Source organism: Sphaerodactylus townsendi, linkage group LG04, assembly GCF_021028975.2.
Source record: "Sphaerodactylus townsendi isolate TG3544 linkage group LG04, MPM_Stown_v2.3, whole genome shotgun sequence".
Lineage (NCBI taxonomy): Eukaryota > Metazoa > Chordata > Lepidosauria > Squamata > Sphaerodactylidae > Sphaerodactylus > Sphaerodactylus townsendi.
In genome coordinates this window covers 107315093-107338729 of record NC_059428.1, presented here as the reverse complement: position 1 = coordinate 107338729, position 23637 = coordinate 107315093, and the positions used below count along the sequence as shown (strand labels likewise).

The window sequence follows — 23637 nt, the reverse complement described above, 5'->3', positions numbered from 1 at the left end:
ATACAACTGGAGGATGTCAGGATTAACTGTGTACATTCCCTATATATATATTCAAAAAGAAGTGCAACTCTACCAGTTCACCCTTCCTTCAGTTTTGAGATACGTGACTGACAATTTTAACCACCCTTTTTTACATTAACTAGTTACAATAAAACTGGCTTCCAAATAGTTTGTCACATAACAGCTGTTACATTGAATATAGTTATTTAATACAGATCTACAAATATTTTAGGAGAAGCTTTTTAAAATTTAATTAGAACAAGAGCAGGTCCTCAAATATAACATTAACTCTTTTACTAATAACATGTAAATTTCACTTTTGTAGGAATTTGTTAACACTGTTGCCAGTCTATGTATTTTTGTACCTGAGTTCATATACAAAGAGATTCTGCAGCTCAGGTAAGGGGCTTGTATCAGCCTAGTGGAATCTTTTTAATTTGATTAGCAAGTATTCCTAATTTTTTAAAATTGTAATGACATTCATTTTCAGACTTGCCATGTGGCATGGGACCAATAAATCTAAAAAGAATCTCCTTGGGACTAGTTTTGGTCACATTGGTCAGCAGTAAAACAGTTAAACTTGAGTCTACTAGCTCCTCAGAGACCAGCTAGATTTTCAGGGTATAAGCAACCAAGACCCAAAGCTCCCTTCATCAAATACAAAGAAACTTATATCCAGAAAATCTAATTTGGTTTCTAAGGTAGCACTGAATTTGCATCTAGCTCTCCACCCGAAGACTTCCAAGTTGAAGTACTTTTCGATCACTTAATGACGCAGCTCACTGAACAGTAGAAATATCCTGGGATCCTACTTGGACTTCAGCCTTAAACTTTGTAAGTAGCTTTTAGCAATAGATAAAGAAGTGTATATAAATTTTAAAAGTGCCAGTGAAGAAGTCAGTTCAAAGTACTGCAAAAGATGTAGAAACCTTACAAGACTATTAACTATATTAATATATTCAGAGTAATGAATTTTTTCCCCCTCAGAAACCAATATGTCACAGTTTCTTAGTACTGCGCATTTGGTGGTCCTTCAGATCTCACCACCCCGAAACAAATGGCAGCTGTGTGGAAATGCTGATTGATGTCTCCAGCCCAGCATATTTCCCTTTTGAACTGCAGACAGATAAAAGCCAGAACAAGCACTAGAATGAAAAATGAGGAACGTTCCGATTCATTCAACATCTCTTCATCTTGAAGTTTGTAAGGTTTCATGATTTTGGTATGGCTCACGTGAAAATATCCATTCAGATCAAGGGAAAATTCTGAACTATGGTTAATCACTTGGACCAAAAGAGGTCTTTTACTCCTCCTTGCATCCCTCCTGATCATTTCTGTAAACTTTTTCAGGAGGTTAGAACTTGTAATGTCAGCCCTAATCCCTCTAATACTTGTTCCCCCAACTGCCCTCCTATTTCATCTCATGTAGTGGTTAAACTAATAGAACAATTCCAAGCAGGGAAGGCTCTCGGGCCTGATGTTATCCTTCCTGAGGTTTTGAAATCGCACGTAGGGCGGTGGGCTCTCCTTTTAGCTACTGTGTTCATACAAATCAACAACTTGGGTCTAGTTCCCAAACCCTGGTTGTCTGTGGTAGTGGTGTCCATCTATAAAGAAGGGGACAGTGCAGACCCTTCTAACTATTGCCCTATCAGCTTGCTTTCGGTTATTGGGAAAATCTATGCCACGTTTCTTTTATGGAAACTCCAGAACTCCAGAACTCACGTATTATTGGAATGGAACAAATTGGATTCACCAATGGCAAGCCAACGCTGAACCATGCACTAGTTCTGGCCCATTTAGCTGTCAAATACTCGTCTAGACCTCACAGCAGACTTTATGCTGCCTTTATTGATTTAAAGGCAGCTTTTGACCCTGTCCCCAGATCACTCCCTTGGGCCAAGCTGGACGTGCTAGAAATTAACAATAGACTACTCTTCCTTATGAGGCAGATGTGCACAGGATCCACCTGTCATATTAAATGTTCCCAGGAAGGCCTTCTTACTGACCCCATTGATTCTACCAAGGGGGTCAAGCAAGGCTGTGTGCTGGCCCCTATTCTTTTTAACCTCTACCTGAGTTATCTCCCCGCAGCCCTTCCAGGTCCAGATAACCATGCTCCCAAGTTGTCCTCGCACCATTCAGATCAAGGATAAACTCTAGTGACTGATGCGGATTCATTGGTGATGGTTATATGACTCACCTGAAAAAATGTGAGATAAATAATACTAGGTACGAGCACTTTATATACCATACTGGGGAAAGGTGGACGCTATAAGAGCTAATGCTTGGATAAATCCACCTGCACTTTCTGAACATGAAACTTTGAATATTAAATTCTGCACTCAAATCCCTGCCCCATTTTGTACACAAATTCTTAACGATAGCCTGAGTAAGCAATCCACTTTTTAATCCTCTATTGAGTCCTCAGATACAGAAAAACAAACTTTAAAGAGAGTTTTTGACAAGTGTTTCACCTGCAGGCTCTGTTCTGGTGTCTTGTCTTTATAAATTCAACTATGCTGCAGTGTTCTTTCCTGTAACAATATGCATTTTTCCTTAAGTTACTGAAGCAAAATGACAGACTGAGACATTCTCCCTAAGGAGGGCTAGCCCAGCACACTAACGGTTTTTAAAGTACAAAGCACACGAACACACACTCATTGTATGTTCCAGTATTAACCCACTGTGCCGGTAGTTGAAATGGTTTCAGAAGCCCTAGTTGCAATGAAATGTTATGAATAATAAAGAGACTGAGAGTGTTTCTACATTTCTAGTCTCTGCATTTGCAGTCTGCCAGTCTAGTAGATGTAACATTTGGAATGTTGTACTTTGCAAATGATGGAAAAAATATGGACATATTTCTACCCATTCAACTCTATGGATTGCTGTCACGTTGCTTAAACAAATTATTTTAATTAAACACACACATGCTTACAAACACCTACTCATAATACAAAGAAACAAAAAAGCCAATAATTATAACAACAGATCAGGCCTTCCATAGCCTTGAGATGTTGTACACATTTCTAGTGAAATATTTCTGACAAACCTGCAGTGTTTTTTTTTCCTAAAAGATGCAGCTCTTCCATATGCCACATTTCAATGTATGAGAGAGAGGTGCTCATTTTTATCTGGATGACATTTCAGTTATTAGAACATTTCCTTCTAATTAACTTTCAAAGCACTGCCATCTATTTAAAACAAACAGAAGATTCCCTCCTCCTTCAGGGTACTGAAAGCTTGATAATATGACTAACATTTCTTCAAATTGAATAAATTAATAAACTGGTAAAGTCAACATAGGTTTTGGATAAGACACGCCTTAAAGCATCTTGATGAAATATCATCACACTTCCTGTAATACAGAACATTCTTAAAGACAAGCGATACCATCGAACTAGAAGTAGTTAGAAAGAGCTGGGATCTTAACCTATTTTATGTATGCCAATAAAAGAATCTGTATCTGTATTTGAAACAGCTTTCTGTTGAGTTATCCTTAGCTAGATAAGGAATGCAAATTTTAGAAGCACTGTGCAGATCCAGAAGAAAACTTACCTGAACTTTACTTCGATCAGACTATTGTTGGTATAGCATAGAGCACTTCTGATTGCGGTGGGAGAGTTAAGTATAAGTTTAAGTCCCTTCCACTGAAATCTGTGGGAATTAAATGTGCTCATCCTCAGTTGGGCTTGTGGCCCTTGCTGGACGTACTTTTTGCTGCCATGTGACTGCTTTGATCTTTTAAGATATTGACTGGCATCTGAGTATTTGCCATAGGTATATCACCACTTCCTTTCCCAGCAAGAAAAAAAATGCAGCTTAATGATACAAAAATATCCATGTAACACACAACATCACATAACAAACATACACAACCATTCCTGTTTTTTAATTCCCCAGAATCATTATGTGGCCCAAACCCGATCTATATCTGAACCATATTGTTATATTCTGTAAACTTCTTATTCAGTGAATTTGATGATTCTCTACCTACCCTTAAGAATTACTAATGATCCAGCATTTTTTATTGTCATTAATTTCAGTGGAAGAGTTACTTGTGTAATTACATCTTTCTCAGTCAAATCAATAGGACTTCAATGTGCTTCTGCTTGGACGAATGCTCTTGCTCATTTTTTAAAGGTCTTCTTGCCTTTAGTCATGGTAATGACATCCACAGGGAAAACCCATCATGTTGTTATGTAGTTAAAATAATGTAGAATAATGTACACTCAGCATTATCCATCAAATACATCATTATCTGAATTTACTTTACATTCTCTTTGGAGCCCACGTTAACTCTATCTAAACAACATTCATATTTATCTGCATCTCTAATTACTCAAATGCTTTGAAAATCTTACAGATTATCTTGAATGAGAACTTTTAACATAGCACATAAAATTGGAATATCAGCAACATTTGGTTCTCAGACTAAATTGCTGCAGTCTTAGCACTGATATATTCTTATTGAGTTAAATCCTCTAGCTAGTCCTTGAAAATATTTTATTAATTATTAGCAAATCATTTCATTGAAGTCATTAGCAGGGCAATTGTTTGAAGGGTTATACCAGTCAAAACCATAAGTAGCTTCTTTGCAACTTATGTTGATGAGATAGGAGACACTGAAGCACAGGGTTATGGCAGAAGAGACCCCAGACCACAAGGAAGTATCCCATAGGTGACTGCTTTCTATATCAACATTGGCCCAGACTCTAGAAAGAGCTATATCAGTATGGAAAGGATCATGGCATGGACTTATCCCAGTCAGCCTGGAGCAGGGATCCCCAAACTTTTTGAGCCTGAGGATACATTTGGAATTCTGACATGGCATGGGGAGCACAGCAACAAAATGGTTGCTACAAAATGGTGACCACAAGAGGTGAGGCCAACCACAAAATGAATGCAACAGCTTACCTTCAATAACACAGTGTAGACTTCTGTGCTGTGGTGGCAGTTGCTGCCAAAGCAAGCTTAAAATATCTGCATAGCCAATCAAATGTCCAATAGTCCAATCAGAAGCCTTGCTGTGCAAAAGCCCTACTTGATCTTACCCACTTCCTAAAAACATTGGTGAGCATCAGAAAAGGTGATGGTAGGCACCATGGGGTCCACAGGTACCATGTTGGGGACCCTTTTCCTTGAGTTTCCAACATCACCATCATAGTACAGTAAAGAGCTGAACTGTCATTTCCAGACTAAGAACATAATATGGAAAGTGGATCTGTGAAAAAGCTTCAGTGGGTACCATAACAGTAGCCTCCAAACCTTTACATGGAATCTCCATCTATTAAATCTAATATTTAGAATTTGTTCAACCAACAGTTATAACTATGATCTTTCAGCCTTATATGATTTTATATGAATTGGATCTACCTTATTATAGAAGAATTTTAGCCAACAGTTGTGGTTTGTTACTTACTGATGTATAAAGAAACCCTTCTCCATTTAGGGCTATATACAGTCCTGTTTTTACACCCTGGATGGCAACAACTCGAAGTCCAACTGGTATAAGGTTGAACAATGCTGTAAAAATAAAGAAGATCTGTCACAGGTAAGCAAAGAAAAAAATCAGCGATATACAAATGCTTTTGATGACACACAAATATAACTTAGTACTTACATGTATTTTATTTGTTATTTAAAATATAGCCAGTAGAGAGGGGCTGCTGTGTGTGTGTGTGTGTGCGCGATGGGAGAGTGATGACAGTGAGAAAAATGACAGCTGTGCAAGGGTATCTGTGTGTGTTTGGGGTTTCTCATATATATGAGAAATTGAATTCCTGTGCATATTTTCACATAGCAGATATATTTTAAGACTGTAGACTGAATGCACTGCAGTTCACCACTGTATTAAAAATTGCAACAGCAGCAGTAGTAGCAGTTTCTATTATTTTGAAAGGGTACAAAAACTGGCTGTGTCGTGGAACCTGCCCCAAACAATCCGTTCTTTGTTCAGCAAAATCCAAGGTCCATTTTGTCATAAGTGAAAATATCCAAACATGCTAAAGGAACCAAGCCCTTTCCTGATGAATACTGTTCCTTAACCTTGCAGAACTTACAATAAATCTTACACAGATATGGAGCATCCACCTTAACTGCCATCAATGAATTGAAATAGCTGCTTGTAATGGCTGCCCATGGCAGCTGAATCCATATTGCAAGCCATTCATGTTGCAAATTAGACCTCTGTACAGATGAGGATTTTCTCCATGCCACTACCACCCAAGTTGGTTTCCTCAAGGATCTGTGGTGAAGTGGGGAAACACTCTTAATCACCATCTGCTCACTGCTTGAAAACAACCAGAGGATGACTGATGTGGTGGCCATCTTAGATGTTAAATGTAATACCATTTACAGTTGCCAAGAGATCATGTGGTCGATGCATATACCCAGTGCAATACCCAACTGATGTGTTATCCATTTAAGTTGGAACAAAGGCAGTCATAGAAAATAAGACCTCAAATCACAACCACAACATGGACCAACATTCACAACAGAATAAAATGTATACAACTTGCTCATTGTTGCTTTCCATGAGGGCTGGAGAAAACTCAAGATATATGCCCAAGAGGAATGAAAAACAGATCTATAGCAGTCACAGTATACTACCTGGAGAAAATTAGGGGCTATTATCATTCTTTCTTTTGGGTGGCAAGAGTGTGACAACAGAAAGAAAAATTATAGCTGTGCAAGGGTATTTGTGTTTGGTGTTTCTTTGCTGGGTTTTTTTTGTTTGGTAGTTTAAAATCCATACACTACTGGGATTAGATTTATGATGCTGATCTACAATGCAGATGTTGAACCTCAGCAAATGAATTATTAAACATTAATAAGGCTTTATTAATATCAACCAAAATAACACAACTCACTCTGCTAACAAACTGCATATTGTGCCTTGTTATTTTGGTTGATGTTAATATTACAGTTAGTGTTACTTGGCTTTCATATTGGGGATTTGTCAATCTTGTGTCTGCACCAGGAGCTAGATGTATTAACAGATTGCATTTACTTGAGAAGAGCTAAATAAATTCAGAGAACAATCACACAAGCACCACTTGCAAACACTGTCAGCTTGGTAAAATACTAAACTGCTCTGGCTTGTATGTGACTTCTATATGCTCATAAATGGAGTACGTGCCATGGGGTAGCTCTGAGGCAAGTGTCCCATGCATCTGCTGACCTGGGCCAGTGGAAGCAAGGACTGTCCTTCCTTTGCTCCCTTCCAGTTGCCAGGCAACAGAGCCATGCTGCATCTTAATGGTGGCAATACAGAAGGGAAGAATGCATCATCTCAGAAAAGGCAACCCTGAGTACACTTTTCTCCCTGATCCTGTCATTTTGCCAAGCTGATGGATCATGCTCCTTCATGTGTATTCACATTCCGGACTAAGAGAGCACAAGGCAAATATGGGCAAGGCAATCTTTTCAGACGATGCAAGAAGAAGCATTCCCAAATCTTGGCTGGAACTGGAGAAACATCCTTTGCCACACAGAATACCATCCAAGGGCTTTGGCAGAACATGAGTGGGATCCCCCTCCCCCTCCTGGAGGGAGACCAGATAGTCTCCAGATTTTAGTGTTGGAGCAACCTTGTGCCAGAAAAGAGCTGCAGTGAAAGATATTGATTACATTTTGTGGCATATGATGCCAATTGTATAACTGTGTGCTGTTTGCCTGGGATGCGCTGTTTGCTTCTGAAGGCAGATGCCCCTTTTGTACCTCAGTAATTACAGCAAGTGATCTCTTTATAGAAAAGCATGATGCTTGTCTTATTATGGTAGCAAATCTTTTAGGGGACAGAAGAATGAAAAATGGTAGGAACCATACATTGTAGGAACTACTGTTTCCAAGCATGACTTATTTTAAATATATGTTCTTTATGTAAAAGTATTCTGGGTAGGATCTTATGAAAGAGGATCAAAGAAGAAGAAAAAGAGTTTGGATTTATATCCCCCCTTTCTCTCCTGCAGGAGACTCAAAGGGGCTGACAATCTCCTTGCCCTTCCCCCCTCACAACAAACACCCTGTGAGGTAGGTGGGACTGAGAGAGCTCTGAGAAGCTGTGACTAGCCCAAGGTCACCCAGCTGGTGTGTGTGGGAGTGTACAGGCTAATCTGAATTCCCCAGATAAGCCTCCACAGCTCAGGCGGCAGAGCTGGGAATCAAACCCGGTTCCTCCAGATTAGATACACGAGCTCTTAACCTCCTACGCCACTGCAAAAAGTATTTGCAGATGCGGATCTTTTCCCCAAAAAAAGCCTGCTGCTGGGAGTAGGATTGCCAGCTCTGCACTGGGAAACTCTTGAAGATTTACGGGTACGGCTTGGGGAGGATAGGATTTGGAGACAGGTAGATGCTCAGCAAGGTATAATGCCATAGAGTCCACCCACCAAAGTAGCCATTTTCTCCAGGGAGACTGATCTGTCACCTGGATATCAGTTGTGATTCCAGGAGATCTTCAGCCCCCCCCCCCCCACACCTTGAGGCTGACTCTATTGGAGGAGGGGGGAGAGTCAGGCTAGCCTTGTGATGACATATGGCAAAGGATGTCACAGTAAGATGAGAGAATCAGGTGAAATCGGGCGAACTTCCATCTTCTCCTAGATCCCCTTAGCTCTTCAAAGAGAGCCAATGGGAGAGTGGGAAGGCAGACAAATAACTGCAAGTATCATTATATTTAATGGATTCTACAATCCAGCCTTCCAAACTAATCTAAAGCCACGTACCTCATTTCAAGTTCATTTTCACTAGCATTTGAGAATGCCTCCTGTTTTCAGGACTTTGTGGCATCTGCTTCAAACCTCTTGTATACTGTTCCAATGTATTTGCACAATTTTTATTCTTCTGTTCCTGCACTTTATCTCCCTTTACTACCACTTAAACTGACTGGCTGTGGTGATCCACGTGGTATTCTTTATGATACTGAGGCAGTATCACAGTGCTCACAAATTAAATCACATGGCTTGACATCAGCCAACTGGATTAAACAGCAGTATGGATAAACAAAGCTGAGAAAGTAAAGGTGAAACAGAGTGGACCATACCGCACCAAAAATAATGCAAATGTTTTGCAAGGAGGTGTGTTTTTTGGACAATTTTGTTTGGCTGCTTCAGGTGTACTAATTTTGAGGCAGATATCAGAATTAGAGCAGAAAGATAAAACAAAGGAAGGGGTGCTTATGAAGAGACAAAAACAAAATCCAGAGAAATCCCTAAAATCCCCCCAAACAATATACACACATTGCAAACATTTGGGTCACTGGATTCCATATGAAGCTGTTGGTCATCCTTAAGCTTTTTGCAAAACCACATCAGACACATATTCAGGATCGTAGAGACAAAACCCCATCGCTCAGGCTAAGGGCTTTCCACTTCAGCTGCAAAAGCATTTAAAATCAAGGACTGAAGCTCAGAAATGTGGGATCTCCTCAGCCTGGGGTTGCGAACCTCCAGGTGGTGGCAGGAGATCTTCCGGAATTGCAACTGATCTCCAGGTGGCAGAGACCAGTTCACCTGGAGAAAATGGCCACTTTGGAAAATGGACTCTATGACGTTGCAAACCATTGAAGCCCTTTTCTTCCCTAAACCCTCCCCTCCACCTCCACCTCCAAAATCTCCAGGTATTTCCAAGCCCAGAGCTGGCAACCCTACCTCAGCTTCAGGGATGGGGGAGTCTATAATGTTCTGCATCCAAGGCCACAAATTTTGCTTTAGAGAAGCTATGAGGCCTTTGGAATCACCAATCTGGACAGATGGTGACCCATCACACCTGGCCCCCATAATAATATAGGAAGACCCTGGCAAGATTGAAGCAAGATTCTGGAATGATTCTGTTTTTAAAAAGTGGCTAGCTAAATGCCTCTGGAAAAATCCACAAGAATGGTATAAAGGCAACAGTAGCTATGGAAAGAGAGATTATAGCTATTAAAAGAGGCTGACTCTGTTCTTCTTCAGTTGGCTTAGCCCTCTGTTACTCTAGGCTAGGCACCTTCTGTAAGTATAAACTGGGCTACAGAACTGCAATGTCAAGAACATCCCCATATCCAAAATCTGTAGAAAAGGTGAAGACTTCAGTGAATCATTGTATTTTGCCACCAGTTCCACAGGCAAGAACACAAGAAAATAAAAAAAACCCTGTTGGATCAGACCTGTGATTCATCTAGTCCAGCATCCTGTCTTGCATAGTGGCCAACCAGTTCCTCTGGAGGTTCAACAACAGAGCGTAGAGGTCAAGCACTTCCCCTAATGTTGCCTCCTCACACTGGCATTCAGAGGTTATCGTCTCTGAATGTCCATGTTCCTTTTAGTCACCATGACATAATTCTAGAAACTTCTATCATGTCCCCCCTTAGTCAACTTTTCTAAACTGAAAAATCCCAGATTCTTCAGCCTTTTGTCAAAGGCAAAGGACTACAACCCCCTAATCATCTTGGTTGTTCTCTTCTATACTTTTTTCCAGCTCAGTGGTATCCTTTTTGAGGTATGGCGATCAGAACTGCACATATTATTTTCAAATGTACAAATTCACAAATCTGTCTGCAAAATCCAGCATTACACATGACATATTATTAAAACAGCCCTTTGTAATATTGTGATTTTTCATAAGCATTTCCTATTATTACCATAGAAATTAAAAATGACTATTCTTAACCTGATAAAACTACTGAAACCAGGTAGTAGAAATAGATTTTTTTCTCTCTGCTAAATTAGCAATCATTCTGGATGCATTTAGAAATCAGTTCCATCCAACATGAAACAGGGCTCAGTGAATTTCCTTAAGTATTTCTTTCACAAGATCACATTTGCCACATTGTGTGGAAAAGTTAGCTCTTTAAAATATATACTGGTGTTTTATGTTGTTAAAATGTCCCTCCGCTTCCAAAAAACCACCCCCTTTTTACCAAAAGATACATCAGAATTCAACAAACTATTAGAAAATCACGTTTGCACATGCAGCTTGGAATTGTATTATCTGTAATGTGTGTGTGAGGCGGACACAGTTTCCTAAAGCAATCACTTACTAGAATTACTGCTGTCATCCTTGGTTCCGTCGAGACTTCCATCGGGGTGCATTTGCAAGTAGTAGCCTTGCCTGCAATATAACCTGGTCACTATACCCTTGAGCTGGGGATCTGAAAGACAAACATATTTTGTCACTAGCCTCAAAGCCATTTCACAAGACACCTCCTCCAACTCTCATTGGAGAAGGAAATTATTGTGGCAGCCATAGTAACTACTCTTAACATCTGCCTCCAAATCACTACAGAGAGAAAACAAATTTCCAAATGAGATAACACTGTTATCCTAGCATGTCATTCCCACAGAATTAGAAAGAGCAACCAAATATGCCAATGTGGAATTTAGAGGGAATTACTTGTGACCAACTCTTTAATGTTGCCCTAGCATTAAATAAGTAAACAAAATGAATCAGACCCATGTGATCATTAAGAGATAAACCTTCAGCTATCCCACTGTTCTCTCCTTTGTGGTTAATATCACAAGTTGATAAGAGTTTCAGATATAAAGAAACTGAAAAAAATCAGTCAATGCTTAACCTGTTTTCATGCAAATTTTTGTTTAGGACTAAAAATGTCAGTTATTTAATTTTGCTCATTCCATCATTGACAAAAACCACTCATTTAAGGTAAAGCCACCTTGTTGCCCCAACAACTTGTAGAAGGCAGTGACATTTAATTTGCATTTGTGCTGGAATCTTCCTAAAGCATGCATGGCTTGTATTTGTATGCAATGAATGTGTAGAAATACACTGTAGCAAGGACCTGGACATTGGTAGGGGTTCAAGCTTGGACTGGCAACCAGTGAGAGACCACTTTTTCAGAAAACCTGGAAGTTATGTCATTCCTCTCTAGGAATCTCTGGAAACTCTACAATAAAACCACCACTATTCAGAGCAGCAGTGGGAAAGAAGAGCAGCGGGTGGGGCTGCTGGCCACACTAGATATTGAAGATCTGAATGTTATTTATTAAAATTCCACCTTTCACACTGATTACAGCAGGGGTTGACTGGGAGGCAAAAACAGATCTGGAATGGGCTCTGACCCCAGTCTGCTAGTGGCCCCACCCCCAATGAAACCAGGGGGAAGAAGTTCTGTCCCCACCAGAATAGAGAAGGAAGGAGCAAGTATGTATGGGTGAGGGGTATCTGCCTTGCATAAGATAGGGGCTATGGCTCATGTGCAGTGGCAGTAGCCCCTATCTCCCTCATGAAAGCTGCCAGCTTACAGAAGTAGACCTCTGGCCCATTCGATGTGTGGCCACCAGGGGTAAAGAGGACTCAGAAGGAGAATGGCTCCCCAGGACTTTCCCCAATCTGGTCCTGGAGTAAAGTGGCTCAAAGTTGCACTTTCTACACAGCACTGATAAAGACACCACATTCTAGTCAGGATGCAGTCCCAATGGAAACATTACATTATTTTCCTTACAGGAATGTTACAAGAGGGAATGCATGCAAACTGCAGTGAAATCCTTCACAATCCTTTTCACCCTCCCACATTATTCCTCAATGAGAATGTTTGTTTGTTTAAAATTAGATTTTTAGACCGCCTCGAAGGACTCAGGGCAGCGAACAACATAAAATACAATAATTTAATAATATATAATTCACATTAAAACCTATTCAGAATTAAAACAATAAAACCTCAATGAGAATGTTGTGATCCTGAAGATCATTTGCTAATAATATGAATTTGGTAAGTTAGAAAGGACATAAAGGCAGTTGCACAGGATTCAATCTGAATCAGAAGAACTGGTCAATACATTACTAAATGCTTTTCCAAAATGAAATGCATATGAATGGAGAAACAGTGGTATTATTTTCTAGATTCAGCCACATCACCATCCGATTTGCAGTCTTTGTGAAACTATCATCAGGCACACAGACTAGCTGGCTCTTTTCATATGTGACACTGTTCACAGCAACTTGAAGAGCCCCATGGCACAGAGTGGTAAGCTGCAGTGCTGCAGTCAAAAGTTCTGCTCACAACCTGAGTTCACTCCCAATGGAAGTCAGTTTCAGGTAGCTGGCTTAAGGCTTACTCAGTTCTCCATCCTTCTGAGGTCATCAAAATGAGTACCCAACGTGGTGAGGGTAAAGGGTAGCTGACTGGGGGAGACAGCAGCAAACCACCCCATAAACATAGTCTGCCTAGTAAACATCATGATTTAAAATCACCTCATGGATCAGTAATGACCTGGTGCTTGTGTAACCTCAGCTTGTGGGTTCTGTGGGGCAGTACTTGGAAGGAGTTGCAAAGAACCAAATTTAAACAAAACAGTTTACTTCTCTTTACAAATAACATTAAACATCAACATTTAACATTTACAATTCAAGGTCCTGTTCAGGTTTGCATTTCAAGTCCTTATATTTACAGTCTACTGATATTGCCAAGTCCAATTCTTCTTTGCTGGTGGTTGGTTTTGAAGACTTCAAAGGCTTGGTGAACGGGATTCAAGATGATGAAGGTTCCCAGAAAACTCTCACCATTTACATACACAAAAACCCTGAAACAATAAATTCTAACATTTAAAATATAGCAAAAAAAAAATAAACTCCCTTCCCACTAGTTCCCCACAACATTGCAGTTACCTTAAACAAGGTGTTAAGGGCTTAATAAAATCAATCAAGGTCCCAGCCTGGTAGCCTTGCTTCCTCCAACCTCATGAGTTCTGCAGCATTCTGCTTCTTTTCAGACTCCACCCCTTTCTGGGTCATCCCATTCTGACACAGGGGTTACACTTGCACAGGGGCTATCTTTACCTTTTACACAGCAGCTTAAAGGCAATATTATTATTGAGCTGCTGGGGTCAGGACAGATCTCCCATTTTTCTGATGATATTAATTTCCTTCACATGCTCACTAGCTTTCTGTCTCTTGTGAAATAAAGCTAAAGGTCAAAGACATTTTTTTTCTTTCCTGAGAACCAAAGGGCACATCACGCCAAGTGAAGAGTAAGATATATGTACTTCAGAAAATAATTCTGACGGAAGGGAGTTCTCTATCTTGCCACAATTTGAAGATTAATGGTAAAAATAAATTACCAACTCTCTGTGTCACTGTAAGGATCTAGTATCTCCAAAAAAGCACTGGAGAACAGGGTAATTTCCTATTAAAACAGAACCAAACTAAAAATGTCTACAACATTTATTGTACCTGTGTCCCTAGGTAAAAACAATGGTAAAGTCAACATAGTCAGCCTAAGATTAAGCCGAAATAGAACTGACACATCAAATCAAATAAGCTCTTAAATGATAAGATTTTGAAGTAAGATATATGGCTCATATATTATTACATAATATAACATATTATTAAAAATCATAATAAATGCCTATATTTTGAAAGTATTTTGTATGATTATTTGTTATAACAATGTATTTATGAAAATTTATTATAAAAATTCTTCATTACATAAATTACTGTAAAATACCTGTTTTTATAACAGACATTTTAAAGAATGGTATTATAAATGTGTAACTGGGCATTAAGGTTTTATTAAGAGCAAATTGGAAATACTGTGAACAACCTCTTGTATTTTTATAATAGAGCTTTGTGAATATCATATACCCATATTTGGCAAGTACATGTATGCATGCTGACGAAATGGACATAGGACCATGAAATAGGAGATATACCTGGGAACCAGTGACAGGCATTGCTGGAGCCTAGCTACATCATATCTCTGTTTTGGACTTTCATGTTGATTGCGGTTCACTTCATGTGATTCTTTGGTTTGCACTTGATGTGCACATGGTATATATTAATATCACACTGCATTGTCATGAGTTGCATTGTTTTGCCTGTGGCTGCAGTGTGGTAGTACTGATGTTTCTAATTGATGTACATTACCATACACCACCGGATGTAATTGATGTACCATACCATACACTATGTTGGATGAGCGGGGGGGGGGGGGGGGGGGGGGGAAGTTTCCTTCTGTGTCAATTCAAAGGAAGCACACAGCCCGCCCCCCCCCCCCGCCCTTCCACCCAAGGCAACTAGCGAATCTCACATAATTCAATAGGGAGAAGGGGAAAGCCAGCCTGCAGCAATGGCCTGAAGGGAAAGGAGCAATTCATTTATGCAGTGGCTCTATTGCCCCTACCCAACATCTAGTCTTAACCCTGTAGGTAGGACTGTCAACCTTCAGGTAGTTGCTGAAGATCTCTCACTATTACAACTGATCTCCAAATGACAGAGATTAGTTCACCTGGAGAAAATGGCTGCTTTAGATAGTAGCCTTATGGCATTATACTCCACTGAAGTCAATCTCCTCTCTGAACCCTGACCTCCTTAGGCTCTACCCCCAAAGTCTCCAGGTATTTCCTAACCTTGAACTGGCAATGCTACCTGAGAGCCAGCGTGGCCTAGTGGTTTAGAGCAGGTGGATTCTAATCTGGAGAACAGGGTTTGATTCCCCACTCCTCCACCTGAGTGGCAGAGGCTTATCTGATGAACCAGATGTGTTTCTGCACTTCTATATTCCTGCTGGGTGACCTTGGGCTACTCACAGATCTTTGGCGCTCTCCCTGCCCCACCTACCTCACAAGGTGTCTGTTTGGGGGAGAGGAAAAGAAAGGAGCTTGTAGGCCACCTTGAATCTCCTTACAGGAGAGAAAGGTGGGCTATAAATCCAAAATCATCATCATCATCATCATCATCATCATCTTCTTCTTCTTCTTCTTCTTCTTCTTCTTCTTCTTCTTCTTCTTCTTCTTCTTCTTCTTCTGTTTCTCCTCCTCCTTCTTCTGTAGGAGTATCACACTAATTCAGAAATAGGGTCATGCCCAATAGAACCCCTCCTGTTCCAAAAGGGGCTTCAGTTCTACCATCAGCCATTTGCAAGTTGTCTTGTTTTCCATTTTTTGACAATTGTTTATGCTATTGCATTTCAACCCCTCCTTTCTCCACTTACAGACTCAAGACAGTACAATAATAGTCACAACTGTGAAATGTAACCCAATAGGACCTTTTTTAAAGTTTGATTTTATAATTATATAAAGTAGCTAAGTGCAAACAGAAGTTCTGGCAGTGATTACTTAATTCCAAGCGATTTTGAAAAGGCCATATTTTGCATGGTAAAATGCATATTCACAATCCATGTGCAAATCCTTCTGAATGAATAACTCACTGCTGCTCATTTGTTGCTATAATTTGTTTCCCTGTGCATTCAGCTTGTAAGATGAAAATGTGAGACTTCCAAATTTAAGGAACTGTTTGGGTAATCTCTGCTTCTCCCCCTCCCCCTGCAGGATCTAGTATTCCACAGTTTTCTACCAAAGGCATAACCAACAAGTAGCTGAATGCCTTCATCAGTCATGGAATGCTGCAATTCCAAAACTGTCGTGCATGAACAAACCCTCCATGAACATTAAATCATGTAATCCATTTTAATTTAGCTTCATCCAGAGAGTACAGAGACATAACAGAGTGACAGACCCATTTGTCAACCAGCTTATAGCATGCACAGAATTTAGCCAGTCTACATCAGTATGATTACTAAGGAAGGACCTATGAATCAGTGAACTTTTGTAGGTTACAAATCTTCCTCAGCAAAGGAGCTTAAAATAGAAAGGACAATTGAATTGGAAAAGAGATCTCCATATGCAAGAGCATCAATGGCACATTAAGGAAAGGTAATTCAATTGGTCCATTCTTTTATATAAGCTTGTGACTGTCACCTTTTTAGATGTTATTCATCTTCATGCCAGCTTGACCTCAGCTTCCCATAAATCATGGCTTTATTCTAAAGCTTCAAGTGTGGGCTATTCGGGCCTACAAAAATCTGTAATATGCAGAACATTGGCAAAGGTTTTTGCACCTGGCAGTTCTACCTATATCAAGAACCCATGTAAATCACTTTGGCTATAGCCTTCCAGAAGTCCCTTTGGAATTATAATTTGGAAAGCAACTGGAAAAATTCCACAGAAAAATAAAGTATTCCAGATTACCAGTGAGCAGCTCAGGAGGGAAAGGACAGCAGTCTAATTTGCATTACTAAGTATAAAATTTTGAACCATAGCCAATTTTCTATTGTTATATACAGGAAGCTTCTTCTATAATACAGAGTGGCAGGGTTCCTTAACTTGTTATTAAATTCATTTACTCCTTGCCAGAATGCATAAAAGCATATGAAATGAAGTGGTATATTCTTTCTATTTAGATATGCAAAAGCATCACTCCAAAATGCTGCTGGCATATTCACAGAATGTACTACACTCTATGTGGTCCTATTTCTTGTTAATATGTCAACTGCACAAAATATGGAAAGGAACCACTCACATTACTATTGTAGAATTATATATTGGCTCGCACTGACAGGCAAAAGCTGCACCTGCGTGCACAGGGTGGGGAGGATTACACTGTGAATTATCTGACAAAGCAGGAAATTCTACTCGTTCACAAACTGATTTAACCAGGAATCTGTAATATATGTCTCATGGAAGCATTATGGGGCAAATAGGGCCAGCATTTTATTTTAATTTGTGTACTCTGCCAAAATGCAAGGCTTTTCCAGTCTGTCTTACTGCATATTTTGGCAATGAACACCTACCTTTCTTCATCTCCTGCTGCTAGCACTATGTCTAAAGCAATCAATTAAAAACAAATTATAAGGCCTTGCCAAGTACGGACAAAAAGGCTGAGCTTTGTTTTCACTTATACATTTTAAGAGAGACGTGCCACTCAATCCTAAGAATCGTTGCTCAGAAGTAAGTCCCACTGAATTTAACTGAGCTTACTCAAAGTAAGTGTAGATAGGACTGAAGCCAGGATATGTACCAGCACATGCCAAAAAATAGGGGGGGGGGGAGGACCCACACCACTCTCATATTACCATGAAGAATTATTTTCCCTCAATTAAAGGCTACATATTTAAAATGCATCTCATTTCTTTTCGATCATTCAACTGTATTTCCAATTGGAGAAGGCCCACTATTTTTTCCTATTCTTATTTTTATCTTTATTACTTAGACTGAGTAGATTTAATAACATAAAGAAAAAAAATAACTTTACCTAAGGGCAGTTGTCATGTTATTGAGTGATTTTAAAACATTGTGCCTAATATTCTAGTAATAATGCAGGCAGAAGATGCATGTCCAGGGGAAAAAAAGATAAATCGAGTGAATATGAAACCTTTTCTGGAAATTCCAGTTGATGCTATTTGTATGCAAGTGAGGGCAATTTATATGAATGTCTCACAGAGATAGGGAAAAATCATTAATGTGGTGTTTGGACAGCAGATCTTTTTTGGGGGGAGGGGTGTCAATTTGCCATTGATCAGGATGAGGATTCAACACATCAAAAATGGTATTAAGATGCATTTGAAGACTCTGGGCCCTGGTACACCAGCATTAGCAACAATCTAGATGCGCACGTCCCGCCCTCCTAGAGCTTACATGGGTCAGTACTGGGGGCTTCCTACCACTTTCTTCTTCATTTTGTACTTTTACGCATGTCCCCTTTACCCCGTATTGAAGGTGTTTTTGATTGTTTTCTATGAAGTTCGCTCTCATTCTCCTCTTCCAAATAACAGTTTCAATGTCATTCATTATGCAGCAAACACCATCCCTTTTCCCATAATATGTTTTGCTTCTTCCACACATGAGCTCTAGCAAAAAAAGGCAATACTTCGCTAATTCAATAATAGAGGAAAAAGGAGGATTCAATTAAGAGAAAAGGGGGGGGGGTTACAGGGGAGTAAGGTGGGGGACAGGGGAGTGCGATCGAGTAAGCACACAGAAGAGGAGGTTGGGCTACAGCATGGGGGGCATGGATTGTGGCCAGGCTTTTTCATGGGAAAGAAATATCAAATTAATATGATCACATTGGTAAGGGAGCCTTGCCTAGAAACATTTCTGGGGGAAAAGATTGTAATAAAAGTGTTCACTAAAACTCCAAAGGAAAAGATAGTTTGAAATATTTCCAGACCAAATGCAGGGGGTACATGCAGATGTCCACAGACAAAACATGGCTTTAGCAGGCTGGAAGCTAGGTAAACGACTTGTGCAGAAAAGGCCTCTGTGACATGTTTCAGTTACTGGCCAACAATAATGGAAAGCATGTTAGGAATGCTGTTCAGTGCAAAATTGCCTCAGCTGTGCCTGAATCTGGATTTTCTTGTCATATCTGCATGTCTGGTATCTCCAGAGATGCCAATGATCACAGAGAGGTAGTTGGCACTGGTCCCTTGATTCCTGAATACATTACACAGAAGTTCAGACTCTAAGGTAACATTCATTGTAAGAAAGTGAACCATGCCATTTGCTCACCCTTACAGAGGAAGTAATGATGGAGGGAAACAGAGAGGTTCCTGCGATTAACTGAATAGATAATCAAGAGGACAGTCAAACAGAACACAGGGGTTTAATTTGGACCCAGTCCAGATCAATTTTTAAGGAATCTGGGCATCCCCATCCACAGGCAGCTGGCTGTGGTGCCATGGCTGAGCTACTCGGCCGCTCCCCAAGGGGTTTCCTGGTGGTAAGGGAGGCTACACAAGCATTACAGCCTCCCTGCCAGCAAGAAACCCCCACTGGACTTCATGGACTTATGCTACCCAAAAGGGTAGCATAAGTTCCAAGTCCAGCCCACCTACAAACTGGCAAGGAGAGAGCTCACTACTGTTGACTCCTCCCCCAGTCATGCCCCCAGCTTGCTTCCAGTACACCGGAGGCAGGGTTGCTGGGCTGCTGGTGCCAAGTTCGAAGCCATGTTACAGCACGGGGTGGGGAGTGGCAGCTGCAAGCCGTTAGATTCTCTCCTCTGCAGGAGCAAGTGCCCTGAGGAAAGCAAATCTGCTGACACGAGCAGATTCACACACACCCTCTGGATGGGGCTGATAGGCTGTCGGGGAACTGATCCAGATACTTTGGATTAATCTTAAAGAGGAATTTGATCCTATCCAAACATTGCTATTTTATTGTCACTTTGGTGAATTGGTGAATTGTAAATCAACCAAATTATTTTTCATTTTAGATCTGTTCGGTGTTTGTTTACATGGATGACTAGCTTTTTGACTCCTTGTAGGAGTGGATCAGTGGGAGAGATGAATCAAGAGGAATCTCCACCTGCAGAAATATACTGAAAGCAAACTAAGATTTAATACATTGCTGCAGCTAAGAAATCAATTAATCTTTGACACTGCATCTTCCCTACCTGTGAAACATATTTAGAGCAACTGTTGGAAATTTAAAATTCACACTTCTTTTAGGAGATTTGAAAAGCTTTGGCATTATGTAGGTTATTTAGCATTTAAGACTCAATTTAAAATAAATCAAAAATTAGATTTTTACCTTCATTTTGATAAAGCTGACTATCATGGCTACCCCTTTGCAATCAACTTGGAATGTCTGCCAGAACCCCTATGGCAAGGGAAACTTTAACTGATGTTGTACTGTAAGAATAGGCTATACAACTTAATGCTCAAAATATGAAACTTGAATTCAATGGCACTGATTAAATGAACTACAGTTCAGTCCTAAACTGAGTTATGCCCTTTTAAACTCACTGAAATCAGTGGATTTAAAAGGGTGTAACTCTACTTGGGAATGCCATAAGGGATGCCTCCCATTTCTGGAGGCTATTCAGTGGAAGACTGGATAAGGCTGCTTATAACAACAATAATATAGGCTAATCCTTTAGGGATTTGGATATTTTATTTAGAATTTCGGTATTAGTGTAAGAAGCTGAATTAGATGACTGAAGTCCTACAAAACCTACAGTTCTTTGATAATATATTGTGTTATTATAAAAAAAACTTTTTCTGTTTGTGTCCTTTCAAAAAAATTGTGCAATGAAATAAAAATAGGTTGACCTTTTCAAATGAAACGGCTGAACACAAAGAGTATATCAGGTCTGCACAGGCCAAAGGTATTATGAACAAAACTATTTTAATATTTCTGTCTGATGCAACACTATCTGCCATCCTAAATGGGAAAGAACAAGAAAATCTACATTCTTAGAGACAGGAAAGCAGGTGAAGAAAAAGTACAGCCTTAAAAAGAGGGAAGAGAAAAAATATATAGCTGAAAAGGTATAGAGGGGAAAATACTTTCTTTGTTGGTGGTGCTCATCAAAAATGCAGTACTATTTGCCCAGGTGAGAGAGCTGAGAGAACTCATGATGTCCCTTGAATACAACCACAACATGGGAGTGTTGGGTGTGTTCTGGAGCACACTTTCCACCATCACTGGATAGTGATAAGACACATCTTGCTGATAAGTATGACCCAGAATCCTGTTCACTGCATGGAGGAGGATTCTGGACAGCCAGAGTTTCCTTGACAGACAAGTTGATGTAGAATAAGATTTGCATTGATATGCTAGTGAAGTGAAGATGTGTACCAAAGAGGGTGGTGTATACAGGAGCCAGACTCTCAGCTGCCCTCCTGCTCCATGATTTAATTATGGGTTCTTACTGTGGAACATTTTCTTTATCCTTCAGGCCCTAGCTAACAGTCCCACTAATATAAATGAGAATTATACATATCAGAATAACTGCTAGGATCACCTTCAAGGATATGTCGTATATTAGAGTTCTTATTCATTATTTAATCATTAGTCACATATTAAGCAAACTAGTAAATAAAACTGTGACAAAGGAATAAGGGGCACTAGCTGTGCACTGTCTTTCTAAATACTTTTGGAAGAAGTAAATTTCAGAAAGAAGAATGATACCACGTGTTTAACATTCAGATATATTTGCTGAACTTGTACCATAATGTCTCATAACAGCAATGACATCTACATTTCTTTGCTGTACCTTGACATCACCCATTGCATCTTTTCCTGTGACCGCCCATTTTACTTCTGAGGTTACTCGTTTCCAGTGAACTTTTTTATCCTTGCCCATAAAAAGAAACATTTCTTAGATGAAATAAATGAAACCACCGTACATTGTGTGCATTGAAAATGGATGTTATGCCATCTTGTGTTGAACTAAGCAATTTTCACACACAGGGGCATATCTACAGAAAATGGCATGCAGGGCAAGTACTCAAAATGCACTCCCCACAAACCTGATAGGTCTTTCCCATCTTGGAAGACCAGCTGTCCAGCAGCCAGGTCTATCCATTCCTTTCAACTGCAGTAATTAAGATATCTGGAGAGCTGGTCTACCTGCTGCTAAGAAGAACTGGTAGACCTGGCCTCCAGCTCTCTGGAGAGCTGACCCACTTGCCATTAAGATCAACAATTGGCCACTCACACTCATTCTCTGTAGTGGCTTCTACCTTGTGAAATGGCCCGCCTGAAGAGGTCAGGAATGTTCTCACAGTATTATTATTCCCCAAAATGTGCAAAGCATAAACGTTCAAGAGGGCATTCTTACAACAGAATTAGAACTGTAATGGGACCATTTTCATATGGGAGTGGGGAATGGTACATTACCTTGTGCCTTTGTAAGCCTGCATTCTGAACTGCTCACCTGGCAGTTCACTGTTCACATTCTCATTCAGTTTTGCATTCCAAATGCTACTGCATTATTCACTGAAAGTCCCATACTGTATGATTACATTTTCTTTCCTTTTTGTACTCTGCAATTTGCCTTGAGTCTTGGTCACATAGGCAGTTTAATAAAAAAATATGAAAAAAGTTGAACCATGCTAGGGTCTCCAATCCTAATATTCATGCATTGCCTGTGCAATGCCTATGCACACAGCTTGCATGCATGTGCCAAATTGTTACATGGGTGTCAAGAGTGGGAACTATGGACACCATCTGTGCTGTTGTTGTATGTGGCTGGAAGACTGTGTGAAAAGGTCTAGGTGATAGTGGGGAACTTCATTAGAATGTTGAATTGTGAAAAGTTAAGGACAAGAATGTAAAAATTATTTCCAGAAGTATGATTATATTGAATGATTACATTAACTGTGGGGCAAAAGCAACTTCTTCTTTGTAAAGTTTCATGACTTTAAGCACAATGTTCTCAGTCACAGATGGATAACCCACCCTTGGGAGGCTAAATCTGCTAGGGCAGGATGATTGGTATTTGTCAGTTATCACTGGGTCATCAGTACAGTAACACACTGACATGTAAACTTGAACATTGCTGACTCAACATAGTATAAAAAATCACTGCCTGGTCTTCATCTCGTTTTCTACCATGTGCACAGTCCTTCCTGAGAATGCTTCCCACACAGTTAGTGACTGTACAGAATTTCATCTATACATTTAACTAACATTAGATATATTATTGAACTGCAGGGAATAAAGATTTCTTCATACAATATTATTCTTGGCCTCCCTAAACCAGAAAAATGTGAAGTTCTGCTGTTAAGTACTATGCTTGTTAATACAACCAGTCAGCATTTAATTGTGCTAGCTATTATACATAATATAGAAGTTAATGTGTTCTTGCCCAGGAGGGCTAACACACATAAGACAGAAAAGGAATGTGTCTTATTAGGGGACAGATGGACTTTCAAGTTGAGACATAAGGGTATGAATTTATCTTGTTGCACTTCAAATATACACATGCTATATGCTGAACCAATATAACCATGCTTTCTATGTTAACCTTGAAGCATTTCCTTCTCCCTCCCTTCACTTCTGAAGAGTGTGACATTCCAAAGACTGTAGAGAGGTCCCGCCATTAAAGACCATTAAGTTCTTCTGTCAAGTG

At 39.9% G+C, this 23637-nt stretch overlaps 1 protein-coding gene across 5 annotated transcripts in view; it reads right to left on the bottom strand.

The window, feature by feature from the left end:
- The window catches only part of FGF14 (fibroblast growth factor 14), a 349911-nt gene that overhangs the window by 80187 nt on the left and 246087 nt on the right, over positions 1–23637 (bottom strand). For all 5 annotated transcript variants that reach the window (XM_048494846.1, XM_048494848.1, XM_048494849.1 and 2 more), the window contains exons 2-3: positions 11024–11134; positions 5423–5526 (exon numbers count right to left, since the gene is read on the bottom strand). In XM_048494846.1, the coding sequence (XP_048350803.1) occupies positions 5423–5526; positions 11024–11134 (215 nt within the window). The remainder of the gene's footprint in view (positions 1–5422; positions 5527–11023; positions 11135–23637) is intronic.